Below are 20,418 nucleotides of genomic sequence, written 5' to 3'. Positions count from 1 at the left end.
GCATCAGCTAAGGACCCCAAGGAAGCCTCAGCTGCACATCGGGATCCCTTGACAATGACAGGTGTAATGTCCCATGCCTGGTTGGCAGCAAGGGAGCACTGAGGGGATGAGAAAGTACGCTGAGCATAGGAATAGGGACCTTGGTGATGAGACCAGGCTGTGGGCAGTCAAAGACGGCTTCTGTTAAGGCCATCCCTGGGCGACACGGTGGACCTAATATACTTTCTACTGACTTAAGGTCCTTTTCTGACTTGGGCTTATTTTCTTCCCTTGAATCTCAGGAAGGCCATGAATTTGAAATATTTTTCATTCTCCAGCTGTCTTGGGACCAATGTCCTTTATAAGACCTTTGCATATCCCCTGAAATAGAGGACTGTGCTTCACCCCCAGCCTGAATTAGAGACCACCAATGTCCCAGGTCCTCTAAGAATCTACAGGGCTGGGTTGCAGAGTAGAATTCCGGAGAAGAATGGAGAAGAATGGTTGTAGACTTGCTCTTATTCCTTATCCCACTTTATAGTGCATTTTACTGTCTAGAGATAAGAACCTTATCAGCAGTCTGAGCCATACAGCTTGCCTCCTCCCCAGGGAAGGAGAAAAGTCAATGGTGACCATCTACACAGACAAAAAAGTGTTTAGGGGTAGCGGCATGAAATTCAAGCCAATACTTTTAATTTTATCTTGGATCTTCATCGTGTTAATGAAAGGCACATTAGACAGAAAGAAGCATGCAAAGTTATTTGCTCTATCCAGTAGCCAGTCTGCGTGATCTTAATGATTTAAAGAACTCGAAGTTTTATCATTGCTACTTAAGCAGACTCTCCCTGATCTTTAGGTACTCCCTCGTCCTAGATGCAGGAGAGTCTCATCGTATTGCTGGTGCTGGGATAGGACAGCTCTGCTCTAGGGCGGGAGGCTCTGTATGTCCCAGTGTGACCAGGGAACAGAAGCCAAGAGTCGTGGAATGTGGACTGGAGTGGGCTGTCCTGTCACAAGGCTTGGCTAATTCTGCAATACATATGAACTTTTCAAGGCCACCCGGGGACCGTTGGAAGCATTAAAGGAGTAATTTCAAAATATTATCATCCTCAAGAGAGTATTTTCATGGTTCTACATAGTAAAGCCAGTGACTGTTTCAAGTCATTTTCTTAAAATCTCACCATTGGTATTTGCACATGTACTTATAAAGTGCTATGTCTTTCTGTAATGAGAAGGAGATGGATTTTTAGATGGGTTGGGAGTACTCATAATGATTCCTCCAGTGACTGATAAGAATGGCCAAGAGTATGATGGAAGGAATGGAGACTCTGGAGTCCAGTAGAGAGGAACTGAATCTAAGTGTGCTGAAACATTTAATAGTACAGGTTCTGGGGCAAGTTTCTGATTCCCTGTGAGCCTCAGTTTCAGAATCTGCTTCATGGGGTTCTTTTGAGCATTGAAAGTGAAAAAAAAAAATCAGATGGAAAGTTCTTGATAAATGACAGCTTTAGCATAGCTCTGGTTATTATTAAATAGGTTTATACATGCCATGGACTGGGTCATGGCCAAGAAAACAAACACCTACAGACAGTGACGGAGGCGATTTAGACACCACTATAACGGAATTTCAGTATATTTGCCATTGATCCAAACTCATACTGAAACAGAGTGCAGCCCCATTCATACATAATGTGTTCATTTAATTGCCCCCCATAAATAGCTAAGATCAAGTTTTGCCTTATTTTAATGGAATGAAATTGCATTTTTGAAATGAAAGAATAAAATGATCGTGGGCAACAGTGAACAGGCGAAGGCTGCTGCAGAGCTCAGAGGATAATGAGGGAAATGTTCCAAGGGCCACAACTCTTGCCGGCAGGGAACCACACAGGTACACCAGCAGCCCTGGGTGATGGGCTCCTGACAGTTCAGTTCCTATTGACCTAGAGAAATTGTCAATGAACTTGTGTCGAAATTCACCACAAAAGCTACACATTCTAACACATCGCCATGTGTTGTAGAAAGGCCATCTTCCCTGGGAGACTCTTGGCAAGAAGGTGAAATTGCCCATCTGGTGGACTGCATTTGAGACTTAATCGAGAGACTGGGTTATAAGAAAGTAAAAGAGGATCTTTTCAATCTCCTTTGATTTGATCGCTTTGGAAGCTTTTCCAGCCATTTGATTAAGGCCATTGTCCTTTCCCCACTGAACACTCCCAGTATCCCCATTTGAGTGACAAAGCAAAGAAAACTTCTCACCTGGTTTCTGGAAGATCTCAATGCCTCTGTCTGTTTAATTATATACTCACATTCCTTTTTAATCATATTGCTTAACATAATCCATGACCTGGGTATCCTGTTTATATTATTTTCTCCTTCTGCAATCCATATTTCCTTTTGCTACAGCCTGTTCTTATTTTTTGTTCTTATTCAACTTTATTGCATCTGGAATTGGGATGTTAATTAGAATGAGTCTTCTCTTGACTACAGAGAATTCATGTTTTCATACTGTCTAGATAGAGTGTTAATATGCTGACCAGGAACTAATAATGGGAACTCTCTTCTGAACTTTGCCTATTCTTCTCTTTTTTAAGTCTAGTTTTTCCATCAGAGGGACCTTGTTTTTGTGGGTTTCTGCCCACATATTGCAGTCATTATACAAGGCACTCTATCTTTGGTGACAAGAAGTCCCATAACTCAGAAGAATTCAAAAGATATCATCTTGTACATATCTTTAAATTATGTGATGGCTTCATGCAATCATGCATACACTGAAAATATGGCTATAGTTATAACATTGTAAAATATGTTTCTCATATAGTTCTTTATTCAAAAGATAAATAAATAACATTGCCATCCCATGTACACGGAATGCCTTAATTTTTAATCTGTAACATAATTCCTGAAATTTCAGGGTAGAAAAATACCAGTGTTTAAATGTATTTCATCTTCTATTGGAAATTCATGTTGCCTGATTCAAATAACTAAATGGGAAACAAAGCCAACTACAGAGTTCATTAGAAAAAATGATTTAAAAAAAAGAGAAATGATAAACTTCCTCTGTTTTCAGAAGTTAAGACATGGCATGTAATGGTGATTTCTCTCAAAAGAGTTTAAACAGCATCAACATTATCTCTAATTTCTTTTGAGAAGACCTTCAGAAGTAGGTATTTTTCAGATTCTTTTGTCTCTGCATGAACAAGGGTTGATAGCTTGAGACTATAATGTATTACTGTGCAAAGCTTCGGTCTGTTACATAAATCATCTTAACACTCAGCAAGAATTGTCCAACAGTGCCATTGATGTGCTCAAGCCAATGATCCTGCAAACCATTTTTTTTGTCTTTCTTCACATGTTAGACAATAGCAATAAATCATCTTCATTTAAATACACACAATGTACTAATTTTCCAAGCAACAGTTATCAAAATGCAATTTTTTTGGTAGAATGTACAACATTTATTTTATTTGTGCTCATTAATTTTTGTACCCTGTGTTAAGTAAAAGGCAATGAGTACCTCAACTACCATAGAATCATTTGCTATGTACCTACTATGTGTAAGCCATCCTACAAAGTATGATTTGAGATGCAAAGAACTGTAAGATGTAGCTTGTTATAAAAGAAGTGAATTAGAGGATATATAAAAACTTGGGCTCCCAATAAAGTGCATGTTTGAAGTGTCAAGTGTAAATGCAAGTGGAATTACTTGAAGCTGGGATGATCAAGCGATTGTTACAAGCAGATTTACCCCCATAACAGGGCCTGAATATCAGACACTTCCGCTGAAATGCAATATGTGATCGAGGGAGGATCACAAAACCAGCAAATGAGCAAGCCTGGACAATGTACCAAGGAGGTTCAACAGTAAGATCCGGTCTTCTAAGAAAATGTCAAGGGCAAGAGTGGTCCCACTGACCAAAACAAACGTTGGGGTATTGAACCCAACTCGGTTCCCAATGAGACTGGTTTTTACTGCCCTGTGTTTATTTCATAATTGAAAACCCAGTGTGCAAAGCCTGAATGAGACCAGAAAACAGGGTTGACTTGAGGCCACCCTGGTGAATGTCTAACATTGACTCTTCTTAAGGCCAGGGTTGGTTTAATTATTTATTTGAAAGACAAAGAGTGAGAGAGAGGGTGCACGTGCACATGCTCAGGCACGCAAGGAGAGCAGGAGAGGGAGAGAGAGAATCTTAAGCAGCTCAGGATGAGGCTTGATCCCTCAACCTTGAGATCATGACCTTAGTTGAACTCCAGAGTTGGAGTCACCCAGGAATCCCTCCCAGCTATATTTTTAGGGGACAGTTTAAAACCAGGCCTGTGTGCTGTTGTCATATGGGCCTTCCCTTTGGCTAAACAAACAAAAACCCCCAAAACACAAAAAACAAACTTCTGGGAAATAAATAACGTACTTCCCCCACAAGCCACGACCCACACACGAATGATTAGGAAAAGTAGATTGAGGGGCAAGAGCTACTTCTGAAGCCCTAGTGGGGTCCCAAAGGTGTTCTTCTGGCAACAGGTATCATTCCATATTCTGTTAAAAGGGGTGATTAAAACATTTAAATTTCACTATTTAGCATACAATTTTAGGTACAAATGCAGCTATATTTTTGTAGTTTTTCAGAGGTTTTCAATTCTCACGCTGAGATTCAGTTCTACATGTTTTTGTTTTATTTTATAAAGAATTCAAAAAACGTATATGAAAAGAAATCACTTAGTCCACCCACTCAGAAAAAAACCCCCACTATTAAAACATGTGTATCTTTCAAGATTCTTATAGTTCATATTTGCCATTTTGTTTCAGGGTTTTGTTTTAAGTCAGATGATGGAGCTCTGATTTTGAAGATAGAAATGCTCTATGTCGATCTCAGCAGATCACTTAGCAGAACACTACTCCCTCTAAGCCTCAGTTTCCAAATCTGTAAAATAGGGATACAATTGTATTCAATTCTTTCAAGGTAATCAGGATTCAATGAGATAAATGAGGTAATATAAATAATTTGAATAAATACTGGCTCATACAAGCACTCAATGAACGTTAGTGACATTATCATTTTTTACTATTGTCATTATTCCATCATGTAATGTAATCTGATCATTGAAAATGAATCATGATTAATTCTCCATGCCCATAAATATCATTTACATTATTGTTCAAATGGCTGAGCATTATATCCTGCTGTGCATGTTCTATAATTTATAACTCTTGGTGTCCTATTACTAAACATGTAGGGTGTTTCTGATTTTTCTGTTATGAACCTCATTGTGATGAATAACCATATGTATTTTTTTTCTTGGGGGTAATGTTCTAGAGTTCGATATTTATGCTCAAATGGAGTCACAGAATGCTCGCTCAAGAGAAGACCTTGAAGACTATGCTTCCACTCTACAGATAAGGAAAATGAGGTCCAAAGAGGTTCAATGATTTGCTTGTATTTCGGGAACTTGTTGGGCAGAGAGGACACCCACACCATATAATTACAGGTTTATTTTTTGTACATATAATAACTAAATAAAATGAATTGGGTTTTAATATAAATCTTAAAACATTTATGGTCTTTAAGCTTCAATATATTTTCTTTTAGGAAAAAAAAAAACCTGTGTTGAATTGATTATTGCTTATCATCAACTTCTCTTTGCTAAATCATATTCAGGCAGACAGTATGGACTCGATCATTCAGCACTGGCTAGTTTTATATATACATATTTTATATGTACACTTAAAAATACATGTTATAAGTATTTATGACCATTCTTATCATTTTTGCCCATTGCATAGAAATCAGTAAATGTTGGGAATGTAGACTCACATTCTTCATAAAGAAACCAGATCAGCAGAGGAGGAGAACTAAACAGATGGGCTATGCTCTTGGTTTGGTCCTCCCTCAAACAAGGAGGCCAGAAAAGGAAAGAGGGACTCCTGTTTCTACTCACCATATTCTTATAGGCAATTCCTACTTTTTTGACCTTTAACCGGGAAACAATTGCAAATGGATGCTTAAATATTTGAGGAGCATCTCGCTTCCTAAGTTCCTTGCTAGGAAGAAAGCTTACACTGAAGGGGAGCTGAAGACAGGGACATAGAAGAAGAAAAAAAAAAAAAAAGTTGAACACTTGGAGACCATTCCCTCAGTTTGATGAAGGGTAAACCCCCATCCTTCAGTTAGGCAGAAGCTGGATCCTGGGGAAGAGTCGCAGGAGGGATGTCCTATGGGACGGCCTCTTGTATTTTGTCTACCTTCTAGACGAGAGAAGGATAAGTATGAAGGGTGGGGAAAAGTATATTAGACCCGGACAATAAAGTAGTGAGAATTCAGAGGAAAGACGACAGCAGCAGCAGCAAAGAGTCTGGAAAAGCCAAAAAAGACCGGGAGGAAGGAATCATCACTCTGGGCAAATTAAGGAAGCAGAGACTGCATTGAACACCTCACCTTTGTTGTACAGCTTGTGTGTGTGCTGGAACAAGTATGAAATATGAAACTGAAATTGGAATATGAAATGGCTGCTTTTGTTGGTCAACAGTGGTCAAATATTCGTAATTTCATTTGGTTCAACCTAACATTTTTTAGAATATTCCCACACACGTCAGAGTACTGAGCATTTCTCTCAGTCCTACCAAAGTGATTGAGGTTAGTCTGTCAATGTCTTGACCTTAAAGTGCTAAAATCAAAAGAAGCCTAGCTGGGCAAGGATGGAATTTGACTTGGGCAGCACCTGGGCTCTGATATTTACTAGCTTTTTGCCGTTTGGCCAATCACTTTACCTCTGTCATCCTCACAGAACTGTTGTTAAGGATTAAATGAGATAATATATGCAAAGCTTTTGCTTAGTCCCTTGCCAGACACAGGGAGCTGCCAACAAACAGCTTTTAATTACTATTGTGGATCTAATTCATTCATTATCTTGGGAAGAGGGGAGGGCTAACATAAACTTCTAGCCAAGCAGAAGCTTCCTACTGACACTTATCGTCATCTGGACAAACAAGAAGTTCTAGGAAGTCAGTATAAGAAAATAACAGCTCAGGAGTTGCATTGCAGACCAGGTTTCCTTGAAGGCAACTTCTGTCTGGGGCTGCCAGCCCTGCAGTCCTATTACCTGCCCCCGACCCCATTCCTCCAAGGCCATTCTTCCTTTTGCCTTCAGAGAATAGCAACTCCAGGTGGGTTTAGCTCTTCCTGAAGGAGAGCCTTCTGAAAGGCGAGGAGACCCAGTTGAAGCCAGGAAAGCCTTCATGACTGGTCTCCAGTCGTGACCCTCGCAGCCCTTGTGAATTTCAGACCAGTCTATACCATTCGAATGATTTGATGGTAGGACTAAGAAGTCATTTGTTTGGCTTTGCTTGCAACAGGGAACATTGATCCCAATGTATCAATAAGCAGCAAGGAATGCAGGAAGGATATTTTGCAAGATAGTCATCCACTAACTTCAAACCATCAGGGTTAGAGTCATCCATTTTTATATCTAACCTGTGAAATAACACAGAGCAGAGAAAAAAAAAAAAAAAACAGGAGAAAGAAAAAAAAATAGGGATGGACATAAAGACTAAACTGAAACCTTGTGTTTCTGGGAAGTCTAGCTAAGTCTCTCCACAACCGAGGAACTGAAACTGCAAAGGGAAACTTGACACTTGTTTAAAGGTGTTTAGGTGGCAGGTGAGGATATGAAGAAGGAGGTCTCAGGAGAGATATGGGTGGGTGGAAAAAACCTCAGCTTTTCCAGGCCTCAGTGTCCTTGTGCTAAAAATGGGCAAAATCGTTTCTACCTGACGTATTGGCATAATAAAATTTCAGTGTTTATTGAGAACAATCTGTACGTGTCTTGGAAATGGAGCTGGCATAGACAGATGACATCATTCAACATATCTCTATTCTTAACTTGAAATACCATACCTATTTTTTAGACATTCTTTAGTGACAGGTTTGCTATGGCAAGTGCCAGACCAAAAAAAAAAAAAAAAAAAAAAAAAAAAAATCGAGCATGTTATATATTGCAAAAGTTAACAGGAAGGATCACTAAGCTTTTCATAATTGCTCATACACTGAAGAAAAAAATCTACAAACTGCCATTTCAAACAAGCCAATGGGCTGTTTCAAAGTGGATCAAATGCAACTGTAGAACCTGGTTAGGTGGTATACCGGAGTCACAGCCCCCCTTCCCAGGGCCAAAATGTCTTGGTGTCACGCAACAGTTGCCCACTGAACAAACGTCCCTCCAAATGAAGCTTGATAGTTTTGGAGAATCTGGGTTTGTTCTGTTTTTGTTTTTGTTTTTGTTTAACCGCTAATGCTATTCCACTCAGACCATTTTCATGTTTTTTATCACTGAAATGCATTTCCCTAATGCTTGAAAAAACATACTATTAGACAATTATCATAAAATTCCCAAGCACACTAAGAAACAAACATTCATTTTGTGAAATAAAAAATGAGTCTTATAGTCACAAATCCCACAGCTTGGAAATGTATATGATACACAACATTTAACCTGTCAGCTGCCTCATTAGTGTCAATGAGTGGGAACTGGCAATCAGTAGATGGTGTGTTCCACACATGTTTATGTTTTAAAATGTTCCCAAAATAGCTCTGCGGGAGAGGTTGATATAAAACACTTCTCCTGGACAAATGAATTTCAGTTAAATCTTGTGTTCTACTTCAAGTTTTTTTGAGGAATCCATGTTTCTCATGTAACTGATCCTTTATAGCTAACAAAGTTAAGAGCCCACTAATAATAATGATGATAATAACAATAATAATAATAAAGTCTGTGTGCATAAAAGTCCTCTAAGTTTCAATCCCACCAATATGTAAATGATCAAGAAAATATACAGAGAGACTGATGTGTGTTTGACTACCAAGAGCTCTAAGAAATATATTTGTATGTCCCCCGTGTTCAGAATCCATACAGCTATTAAGACATTTTTATAAACTGTAAGAAATATGTGAGCTATTTCAAGATATAATTCTGAAAAACAGACTTCCATGTAAGAAGCCAATTTAGGAAGAAAACAACATAAACAACTGTAACTTGTGTGCTCAAGTGAAGCATCTTTTTAATTTTGAGTAATGAAGATGTCAAGCCAAATGCTAGAGTAGTTTAACTTAATTAGGTGGCCTATTTTTCCAGGCATCCTTTCATTTCCCATTGAAAACTCAGCTTGTATGCAAGGCAACAAGAGCAATTTTGTCTGTAATGAATACCTCCGGGACTGCGCAGAGTAATCATTTGAATGTTACGCTGAAGACTGGTTTGAGTAACTAGTTTGGGCTTGTTAAGATGCCAGACTTTGTTGGACTAACTAGAGGACTCAAAGTATGGCGGCTTTGCCATTTTATTGGGTCAATGGTCAAAAAGTCAAGTTGACTTTTCTCATGAAATTTCTGCCAAAAGGAACCAATCTGAAAGTAATTGGTCTCATTTATAGTTCAAATTTATGTCATAATCATGGAAATTTTATGGCCCATAGTCAAGAGATTTTTTTTCCTCCCCAAAAATCGCGCTTTAAAATATTATGCTTTCTAGGCCCTTTTTCATACCTCATTTACACTCTAACCTAGAGAATTTTCTCATTAGAAAAACACGTAATTAAAAATATATAACTTTTAATACATTTGAAGATCTCAAAACATTGTAATTCTAACAGTAGATTAAAGAAATTCATGTACAAAGAGGAACTTGGAGAGTCCTATTGGTTCCACTGCCGTTGTATTGCTTCGGACAACAGCAGTACCACAGTTCTTGTAGGAATGACTGCCTGTTATGATCTAGTCTATTATCTATTACGTTAATTCTTTGAGTCTTGTATTTGACTCTCTGAGGAGACAGGAGGGCTGGTGCCTTTTGTTAATGTGCCGAGGTATGGGCACCCAGGTGGAGAGAAGCTACTGGAATGAGATGGGCTGGGCCAGGTTTGCCAAATGGCTGCAGCTGGGGACTGAGAATCATCGCAAGCAGAAGACCCAAAGAGTTAATATGATTTTCAAAAAACGTGTGCAGTATTTTAATCACTTTCTTGTCTCTCAACAAATAAAATTGTGTACTTCCGATGCCAGACACTCAAGGCACAGGAGATCCAGGGAGAGACAAAGGCGAGTCCTGTCTTTGAGAGCTCACAATCAGGTGGTCAAGACAAGAAAAGGGGTACCAGTTCTAGTATGCTATGTGTCACAGAGGGGCAAATATGTACATCAATAACTCCAGCTCCACCAGGAGAGGCCTGGGGTGTGTAAGGAGGGAAGAGACATGGATCATTTGGCATTTGGCAACAGGGCGAGGAGAAATGGAAAGGTGGAAGTGAGGTGAGATGAGAGATATTAATGAGAGACTGTGAGCCTGGAGCTCAGGCAATAATGACGTAGAAAGAAAGAGGAAACAGATTCAAAAGTTATGCCAAAAAGTAGAATCGACACTATCTAAATAATTACAACACTTGCTCAGGGCTGAGTGGTAAGGGAGACTCTCAAAGTCCGTGTCCTGATGACTGGGTAGGTGGTGTTAAGCTTTATGATCTAATCAGGTTCAATCAGGTAATTTTCTTAAGAATTAAGCTTCTCCATAACCTGCCACTAGAAAAATTTTCTGATTTCCCCCATTAGGCGATTATTTCTTGTACAAAAAGATCAGTCCTTCTCCAACTTTTTCACACAGCACCCCGAATGAGGCATGCATGAGAATATTTCTGCATCTAGAGAAGAGGGGAATGTTACCAGTGTGGGTGGAAACTCCGAATGAACAGGTAGCCATGGAAAATGATATTCTGGAAACTTCCACAGAAGAAGAAAGAATGAGAAAAAGTAATGGTACATATTCAAAACTAAACATAAATAAATAATCTTGGTGCCACAGAAAGTTTCAATCAAGAGATTTGGACTCCTGTTCCTTGGATGTATTTAATTCAAATGAACACTTGTGTGTTGAGTAGAATCACATATAAGGAACTGAAGGTACCATAATTCCAGGGGTTGGAGAAAGGGACTAGAGTTTTTTCAGGGAAAGAGAAAGGCCTCATAGCAAGTGAATCTGAGTGGGGTCGGAAGATTCTAGGGAAGAGTCAGAGCTAAGCTGGGAAACCCAGTTCCCTCCTGCCTTGCTGTTGTATATTCTGCCATATTGGTCACACAGACAGGACAGGTTAAGAATAGAAAGAAGTGAGTTTATGAAGGACTACTGGCTACTCTTCACATTTGGCTTTCCTTTCTTTAACATGCTCACATGTTCCCACTAACTATTTAGGACGGAATCTGCAAGCTCATGAAGTATCAAGCAAAATGGGCCCGCTTAACCAGGGTCTGGGGACACACAAAGGAAACTTGCATCACATGCTTCAAATGCCATGCAGAGTAAAAAAAAAAAAGAAGAAGAAGAAGAAGGACACAAAAAAGTTAAATGGTGTTTAAATGAAAGTACTGGTTGTGGCATCTGGGTGGCTTAGTCAGTTAAGCATCCAACTCTTGATTTTGGCTCAGGTCATGATCTCAGGTTGTGAGACTGGGATCCAGCCTCGGTGTGGAGCCTGCTTAAGATTCGCTCTCTCCCTCTCCCTCTGTCCATCCCTACCCTCCCGCAGAGCTCACACTCTCTCTCAAAAATAAGATAAAGGAAAATAAAATAAAAGTACTGAGCTAGCTAGACCTAGCTCTAGCACACTTAGAGCAAACTATTAGAGGAGAATAGAGCGAATATTCCAAGAATGGAGGCAGAGAGAAGTGGAAATGTCATGGGTTTTTATTGCATATTTGTCAGGCCTATTATAAGGTAGTATACTCAATTTAAAAACTGCCTATCAATTACAAAATTATATGCAAAAAATTTTAAGGATCTGTATACACTAGCTTAAGAGGCATGGAATGCTATAGAATGCATGCGGTAGATAGTGCCAAAGAGCCCTTTGGGACTGTCTAAAAGAATATCATTAATTTTTACAGTGTACTTCCATTTCTGGAGCTATTCCAGCATTGGCTTTCTATAAAAATCATTTCAAGTTTAGAATTATGCTATTTGCTCGCAGCAACATCACAGGAGCAGTAGTGTACCATATGTTGCTACTTAGCAACTTAGTCTGTAAGTCCCAAAGCATGTACTGATTTGAAAATTGAACAGGAATTATAATTGTTGAGTGACGCTATGAGGCAAGTTGTCTTGGATTACTAAACTATGCAGATGTTTGATGTTATGTAGGAAAAGGAAGAAAACTATTTTTTTTCCCTGTAAGATGACTAAAATCCTATTTATGGTTGCCGAAAGGGGTAAATTGATTAAAATTCCCTAAAAGAATAGCAGGTAATGAATTTTTGAACACACTTTATTACAGTAAACAAAAGGAATGTTAAGCGTAAAATTTAGCAAAGGCCATTCAACTTATGTAATTTGCAAAGTTTATTCCCCCCAGAGTACATATTATCTTGTATTAGTCTAATTTTTTAAAATAGCACATTCGAAAAATATTTTCATATGTGCTACATTATTAAAAAATAGTCTGCTTCTGGCACACAAACCTGTCAGAGCTTTACAAAACCAGAAAAGTATGTGGGGCTCTCTACTCTTTCATAGATCATCACTGGTATTTGAAACATCCTTAGTACTCCTGACTGACATATTAAAAGAAATAATGTTAGTTGTTTGATTTTAGTCAGGGCCTTCACCGTATCCATTGTACTTGAATTTAAAAATCTAAGAAGCCAAGTTGTTATGATGTATATGCTTTGAATTTCCAATCCTTTATCCAAAAGTCTTTAAGATGGACATAATGATTCTCTGAAAGGGACCAGCTGCTTTATAACGGCAATCATTTATTGAGTTTGTGTTTCTACTGTTTCAAACAAATTCAATTAGCCCTTACACTTCAAAACCCTAAAGGCACCAAAGAGATGATACTTGGTTGCTTTAATCTAATAGTAATACTAAACTTGTCAGTACAGTTTGGGGATTGATGGTTAGAAGAAAATTAATAGTAACATTTTTCATTTTTTAATCAAACAGTCCTATTCACAACTACCTCTGGATCTCGGAGGCTACTTAGCCGAATGAATTCAGTGAAGTCAGAATTGTAAATGCAGGGCTCAGCCTAAGGTATTCTGAAAGTGATCAACTCAGTTGAATGGAAGGAAATGGAGTCCGGATCTTTGACAAGCTTAATGATGACCTTCTCGTCGGAACAATATCGTGTGGTTTGCAGAATGTCTGCCAGAGAAGGCGGTGATGGTAATGACTTGTAAATGCAAAGTTCATGGAGAGGCAGGCTTGCCTCTGTTTTGAGTTAAGCACGAGACATTTTGTTCTTAGAGAAATTTCAAAGCTTCACCAAGTGTACCCCTAACATATACATTAGATTAATTCACTGACAACCACCATGAAGAAAAATAGAAGTTTTATTTTTGTTCTCCGTTCCCCCACTCATCCCATGACACTCATCATGTCAAATCTCTCTGGGCGGTTATGCGGGCACTGAAAACTCCTGTCTTAGGGTTTATGCCATAGGTACCGATACATAAAATTTCCAGCTGCCGTGGTTTTGCTATTCCAGAAAAAAAAATGTTCAAATCTACAAAATGCTCCTACGAACTCTCCTTCGCTTTCACTTAACCATGTGTTTATTTTTCCTTACAATGTCCTTACATATTATGGTATGCCGGCATGTTCGGGCACTTACAATTTTGCTTTAAATGCCCTCACCAGATTAAAGGGTCTGGTCTTAAGTATCTAAAAATAAATAGCCCAGAATTTACTTTTCTAAATGTAACCATTTACATTTTCATTGGACTTTTGTTGTCACTTCTCATGATTAAATACCTTGTCAACCATTCCCAGGGAAAGGGATACAAACGTGCTCTCGGAAGGTTTCAATCATATCGCGCATTTTGGCTCGAAAGTTACCCACCCAGTAGATTCTGAAGGCAGCCATATAGTGCTCACCGGCCACATGATCTCGGTTATAAATGTAACATTGTATTGAAAACTGCCCCAATAGTTGATAAGGAAAGCTATTTGTGACATGTGTAGCTTATAATGATTAATTCGTCTATAGTCAGAAGCACAAATAACCCGCACCTGTAAAGACTTTATTTCCTAAAGGTAAAACAACTGTTTAGGAAAGATCATGCTGGCAAAACAGCTGCTTGCCATTCTGGAGAGGAAACAGGGTAGTATCTTTCAACAAATGCCAACTCTGGTGTTTTATCAGCTCTATCTCATTAACTGGAAACAAGGCTTAAATGCTTTGTTTATAAATTATGATTATTCCTGATTGCGGCAGTTACTGATAGTGCTACTCATTTGCAATGCAACTCTTTGAATTTGTTTAATTACAATTTGAAACAAGGCAGAGAAGATTAATTAACCCACCTGGCTGGCTGGCACATAGTCCTGGCTCGGCTCTGTCATGCTCATATACATGTTCTCACCGTCAAACTGCGAATGAAATAATAGTAAACATTCAGCAATCTTGACTGTGTGCATGTTTGTTGTTGCTGTTTTCACCATCAAGCTGGAAAACAGTAGCCATAAAAAAAAAAAAAAAATTACTGTGGTTGGGAATACGGAAAATCTGTCATAGCAAAGTGAGCCCCATCTTTTCTTTGATGTTTCTGTTGTCATCCTTCCTGACCCTGGATGTCAGTGATTTGGAGTAATTAGTGCTCTAGTAATTACAGCAAGCAAGCAAGAAATGAATGGTTTCCTTTCATCTGCAATCTGTTTTAAAACAAAAATGGCTCATTTTGCATACCATGTATACGGACTGCAGTTCAGTCGGAATGAAGTATTAAATGAATGGAGCTTTACACTGTACAAATACACGAAGGCACAGCTCAAAGCGTTCTGAGTTTAGCTCTCCAGAGTGAAAAAGTGCAGAGCTTTTAAAACAGGCTAAAACTGGCTTCATCACAATAGCCTTCCGAAGAATGGCTATAACTTTACAATAACACTTGCAAAGAGCGTGTGGGGCTTCAACCATGGCAAAGAATGATCATGACCACGAATACCAGTAAAAATGTACAAGCTCCGCGATTCAACATTCCTCTGTCAAATTTTTCAGAGATACAGAATTCATGCAGGTATTACGGATGCACAGAAATTCATACACACATTTGCGAGTCGGGACCGGGAAGGGAGGCGGAGACTCAGGGGTACAATGGCAGAACCGTCGGATAGCTCAAGCAATGGCCACATAACAACAACAATAACATACTTTTCATTATTTGGGTTTTTGAAAGCAGTAATCACTCCATTCAGACTTAATCCCCAGCTATCTTTAGTCGTTTGATAAATGGGCAAAGCATTCTTTTTTTAGTTCGAAGAAGAATTTCCCCTAGGAAATAATCAAGTGGACTAATACAGTCAGCTTCAAAGAGCTGACTCTGAATGTACTTCCATTGCCAGACTAGTGTCAGACAGGGGAACTTTAAAAATGACTTTTCAAGACAGAGCAGTGTTATTGATGGAGATGCAAGTACACAGCAATGTGGACATGTTTTATAGATCATCCAAAAAGAGAAAACGGTGTCATAGACATTGTATTCCATCACCCATGAGCTGCTAACGTAAGAGGGTTGTACAAACACTGGGATACCTCCAAGCCTCTGAACGGGAACCTCCAGCAGGTGGGTGCCCTGAAGATTCCCAGAAACAAGTAAAGACATTCCCAAGGACACTGAAGCACTCACAAGGTTAAGTTCAAGGAACTGAAGGGTTTCCTCACACATCATCTTGCAAATGTATTTCATGTTCTGCGAACAAACTTATCTAAACAGATACGAAATCACTTACTGAATGATGGGGTTGTTAGGACAAGTCAGAAATAGCACACTTAGAAAAGACCAGCTAGACATTTGGCTGCTTTGTCATCTGGCTCAGGAGTCGTGAGTCCAAGTGACTTACCCAAGGCTGCTTTTCCATCAGTCAGGTGAACGCCTTCAACCCAAAGATAGGCTAACCCCCAGGTCAATCCACCCTTTACTGCTAAGAACTCACAACCTGACAAAAAGCATCATTCAGCATTCCTCCGCCCCCACCCGCTGTTGGTTTGTTTGCAAATGTTTTTAATGTTAAGATGCCAAAGAACCGTTTAAAATATGGACAGTTTCTCTGACTATAACAAACTCGACTGAGCAGAAGTAGTGGAGTGGATCGAATACTCCGCGGCCTATGCATATTCTAGAAATGTGTTACTTTCTATTTCATCTTCTCAAACTCATTTTCTAAATCTGGCGTTGTTCTCAAGCCAGCTAAGGCTTTGAAGTTTTGGTTTGAGTCTATCCAAAGTGTATGCTAATTGAGCATATCCGATGTTACTGCTCTTGATAAAGACTCTTTCCTCAAAAAGTACCAATGCTTAACTAATGTTGAGCCAAGGCTGAAGCAGCATTTTACAATAAAAGGTATGTGACTACGGGAACAGCTAATTTTTGGAGTACGCTCCATGTCCCCATCACCTGCCTGTAACTTTCCACATATTAACTGATATGTATTAATGGATTCAATCTTCACTACAACCAGGAGTTGGGGATTATTAATACATTGGGGTTATTACATACATTTTACCAAGGAAGACACAAAGGCACAGAGAGTTTAAGCTAGATGCTCAAGCTCCAAAAGCTCTTACGAGGCAGGGCTGCCTGCCATTCAAAGGCAGGCAGCCTGGCCTTCCAGGACACGCACTTAACCACCAGAACATATAGATTCTGAATTATAACAATGAGTTAGCTATCAATCCTGGAAACCGTGTCGATAAACTATCAAAGCAGTGTTGGCGATATCTCGATCCCAAGATACTGTCCGGAATTTCTATGGTCTTGTGAGGCTTTCAAAAAAACAAGAGTCATAGTGAGCTGCCAATTTAGTAATCAGGCTGGTGGAATATCTCCGGATTATTTATAATTAAGCCTTAAAATATTGAGAGGAGGTAGGATGATGGTTTACTTTGTGTCAACTGGATGGGACCACAGAGTGCCAAGATAGTCAGCCAAATATCATTCTGAGTGTGTCTGTGAGGGTATTTTTGGATGAAATTAAAATTTGAATTGGTAGAATGAGTAAGGAAGACCACCCTCCCTATTGGGGGTGGGCCTCATCTAATCAGTTGGGGCCTAAATGGCACAAAAAGGCTGACTCTCCTGAGAGTGAGAAGGAACTCCTCCTACCTGACGGACTGAACTGGAACAACAGTCTTTTCCTGTCATCAGACTTGACTTGAAACATCAGCTTTTCTTAGGCCTTAAGCCTGCCAGCTTTTGTACTGAAACTATAGCATGGGCTCCCCTTTCCAGCTTCTCTACTTGTTTTGGACTTCCCAGCCTCCACAATCAAATGGGACAATTATAGTAAGTCACATGTCCTGTTGGTTCTGTTTCTCTGGTGCACCCTAAGAAGCTCTGAAAGCTTATTTCTAGAGGACCTCCGATGTAAAAACACAAGAAGGGATGACATCTGTTTCATGATATGCCTGCTTTCTAAGGGAACAGAAGCCATGCTGCTTTTGCTGTGAGAGTCCCTGGACTCACTGGGTCTCAGTACAACCCACATACATTCACAGCTCTTCATCCAGAATGCCTTTCTTCCCTTCCACTTGCTCTTACATGTCCCTTACACCCTTTGGTATTTTCTTATACCCCGTGGTTTCCCTTGGTCAGGGCCAGGCTGTTTCCAGCCTCCCTCTGGTTCCAGGTGGGTTTTGTTTTTAGGAACCTAATGGGACTGAGCTGGGAGCTACCAGACACACTGCACATCTTAGTTATCTTTAGTGTCTCTATAGCTTAGGGCCAGCACATAGTTCACCCTCAGGAAATGTCCAGTTATGGAAGATTAAGTAATACTTGCTTGATTAAATAGATTACTTTCCTAGAGAAGGTGATCACTTGAGAAGAGAAAGAAGACTCAACTTTTAGAGAATGGTTTGAAGGCTTTGGAAAGGGGTCAGCAGTGGATCAAAAGTGGTTACTCTAGGAGCAGAAAGTCCTTAAAAGAATGCACAGAAATAGCTAGGACACCATTACTTAAATGCTAGCTGTAGCTCTTCCTCAAGATTTTTATATAATTAAAAAACATATAGATTGGTGAAGAATCAAAAGACCTAGCTATAAATGAGCATATGCCCTCTTTCTGAAGACTTTTGAGTTGCCAGACGAAAATACATACGTGTGTCAGAACTCCTTGTGGCTGGACCAACTCTAGGGCCATGATCCCAGACCCTCTCCCCCCAGTCCCTACACCCTCACCACGTACACATCCCATCAGGTTAAGGTCATTGGCATACTGTTCACAACTCTGCCCACCCACACTCCCTCCAGGAGCTGTTTCCAGGGATCCCAGCAGGCCTTGCCTGGATGGACCCTTCTTAGACTACGTCCTGTGTAGTGGGCACATGTCATTTGAAGTGGAATTATAGTGCAGAGAGCTCTAGACTTTCGGTCTTGGAAAGATCCCTGAAGGCCTCTGAGTCGAACCTCTCACTTTATGATCAGAGAAACAGACTTTTTATTGGTCACATGGTCCATGTGGGACTAGATTCAAGGTCTGGATTCCTAGTAGAAGACTTTGCCACTACGACACGCTGCTTTATACTCCATCAATCATAAAACCGGGGGATCAGACTCTATGACTCTTTGTATTTCTCAACGGCCTAGATGCATACCCCACAATCTCAAAGGGACAATATTTGCCTTATTACGTTAATGACCTGGCTTTGCTTTACCTGGGACCACATATTAGATGAACATTGTTAATAATTGCCACAATAAAATTGTTTTATTAAAATTAACTAATTACACTTCCTTATTCCTCATGTTTATTGCAGTTATCATCCTTAGAAATCAACCAAATTCAGGCATTATAACTTTTCAAAACTATATCTAGGCATACTAGGACTTTTAATTTCCATATATTCTCAATTTAAAACCTGAAGCAAAGTCTGAAAGAATAAAGAGGCTGGCTTATTCAAATCTAAGTGTAAATGGCATCAACTCAGGATTAGCCTTTCTGACCAAGTGCTTTTAGACTCTTTATTGTGTTTTTATTTCAAAGCACCAGGGGAGGCAATCACATAAAAAGTCATTTATAATCTTCTACTACAGTTTTTTGAAATTGTTTTTGTAGGATATTAACCGAACCCATAATCCCAAAGAGCTTTTCAAACTAGGTAGTTATTATATCTTCTATTTAAAAACTGAGAGCAGACATCCAACACTGTCTGAACCTAGTGAATGATGAGCAGAAATGGGCAGTATGAGGCTACCCAAACCACTAAAACCAGAAAAAATCAAAGGCAGAATGGGAACTATAAATCAATCATTGGCATTGGTACAGGAAATGGGATCTTTTTAGGGAAACCATTAGAGGAAAATCCAGAAAACTGCTCTTGGGTGGGTGTGGAGGAGAGAACCCATGGAACAGTGTCACACTGTACTGCCTATAACAGGGAAAACCTTACATTTCTGGGTGTTTTCTGAGGGAATATTTGATACCTTGATTTTTTTTTAAAGAGCTAAAATTAGAAATGTTTATATCAGGGAGTTAATTTGACATTTCTGAGAAGATGCATTATAATAAATCATAAGTGAGGGTAATCGCCTCAAAATAAAGTATCTATTTTTGGGTTGCTTGGCTCAATATAAGATTATAAGTCATCCCCCCCCCTCCTTTTGACTATTGGAAGAAATAACTTAAGTTGGGAGCAGTGAAGTCAAAGACTTTTGTTGTTTCACTGAAGCAAAGCATTTTGAAAGCTGCTATGAGGGGTGATAACAGACAATAGCTCTCAGTGCTGTTCACATGCCCAGCAACAATGTAGCCAATAAAAACAGAGCAAGGCTCACTCCTACACTTACTACCACTTACTACCCAGACTCCCATTCTCAAGGTACAGGGTCCCGGGACACAGAAGAGGGAATCTGTGTTTATTTATCTTCGCACTTCAAGGCTGACTGTGTTGATGCAAGATAGTCTAAAGTAACATGCCTCCAGGCTGAATGCAACGGGTCCGGTCCTGAGCACAAGGGCAGGAACAGTGTGACTCACGCTGCAAGGAAAGGAGAAGGAGCCGAAAACAGGCTACCAACACCCTGAGCAAAGAAAGCAGTTCTCTGCTGGGGTTTTGAATGGATGCAGGTTACAACCAGAGAGCACACACAGCTGAAACAGGAAAGAGAACCCCTTTGCCTCTGACTCCCATCACCTGAACTTGAGTGGTAAAAAAACTCTGTGGCGATTGTGGAAGGCACAGGGAAGAAATAGGATCCCGGCATAGCCAGGCTGCCAGGAAGGTTTGGCCATTGGAGGGGAGAGAGAGAATAGTGGACCCACAACTCAAATACTGTGCCCAGAACTTAGAATCTGGCTTTTTTTTTTTTTTTTAACTGAATTTATATCTCATTTTTGTCCTCATGATAGATTTATTTGGAAGAAGACTTGTCTATCACCTTGCTTTGGTTAGCTTCGGGAACTGAAATTTTC

General features: G+C 39.6%; 1 protein-coding gene across 4 annotated transcripts in view; it reads right to left on the bottom strand.

Annotated features, from left to right (window-relative positions):
- Window positions 1-20,418, bottom strand: part of TOX (thymocyte selection associated high mobility group box) — a 304,651-nt gene that overhangs the window by 135,010 nt on the left and 149,223 nt on the right. For 3 of the 4 annotated variants that reach the window (XM_046024012.1, XM_046024013.1, XM_046024015.1), the window contains exon 2: window positions 14,317-14,382. The exons of the other annotated variant lie outside the window; for it this stretch is intronic. In XM_046024012.1, coding sequence (XP_045879968.1) covers window positions 14,317-14,382 — 66 coding nt within the window. The remainder of the gene's footprint in view (window positions 1-14,316; window positions 14,383-20,418) is intronic. 4 annotated transcript variants of the gene reach the window in all.

The sequence above is a fragment of the Meles meles genome, chromosome 1 (assembly GCF_922984935.1).
Source record: "Meles meles chromosome 1, mMelMel3.1 paternal haplotype, whole genome shotgun sequence".
In the NCBI taxonomy this organism is placed as follows: domain Eukaryota; kingdom Metazoa; phylum Chordata; class Mammalia; order Carnivora; family Mustelidae; genus Meles; species Meles meles.
The sequence above is the reverse complement of the archived record's forward strand: the minus strand, read 5'-3'. Positions and strand labels throughout refer to the sequence as shown.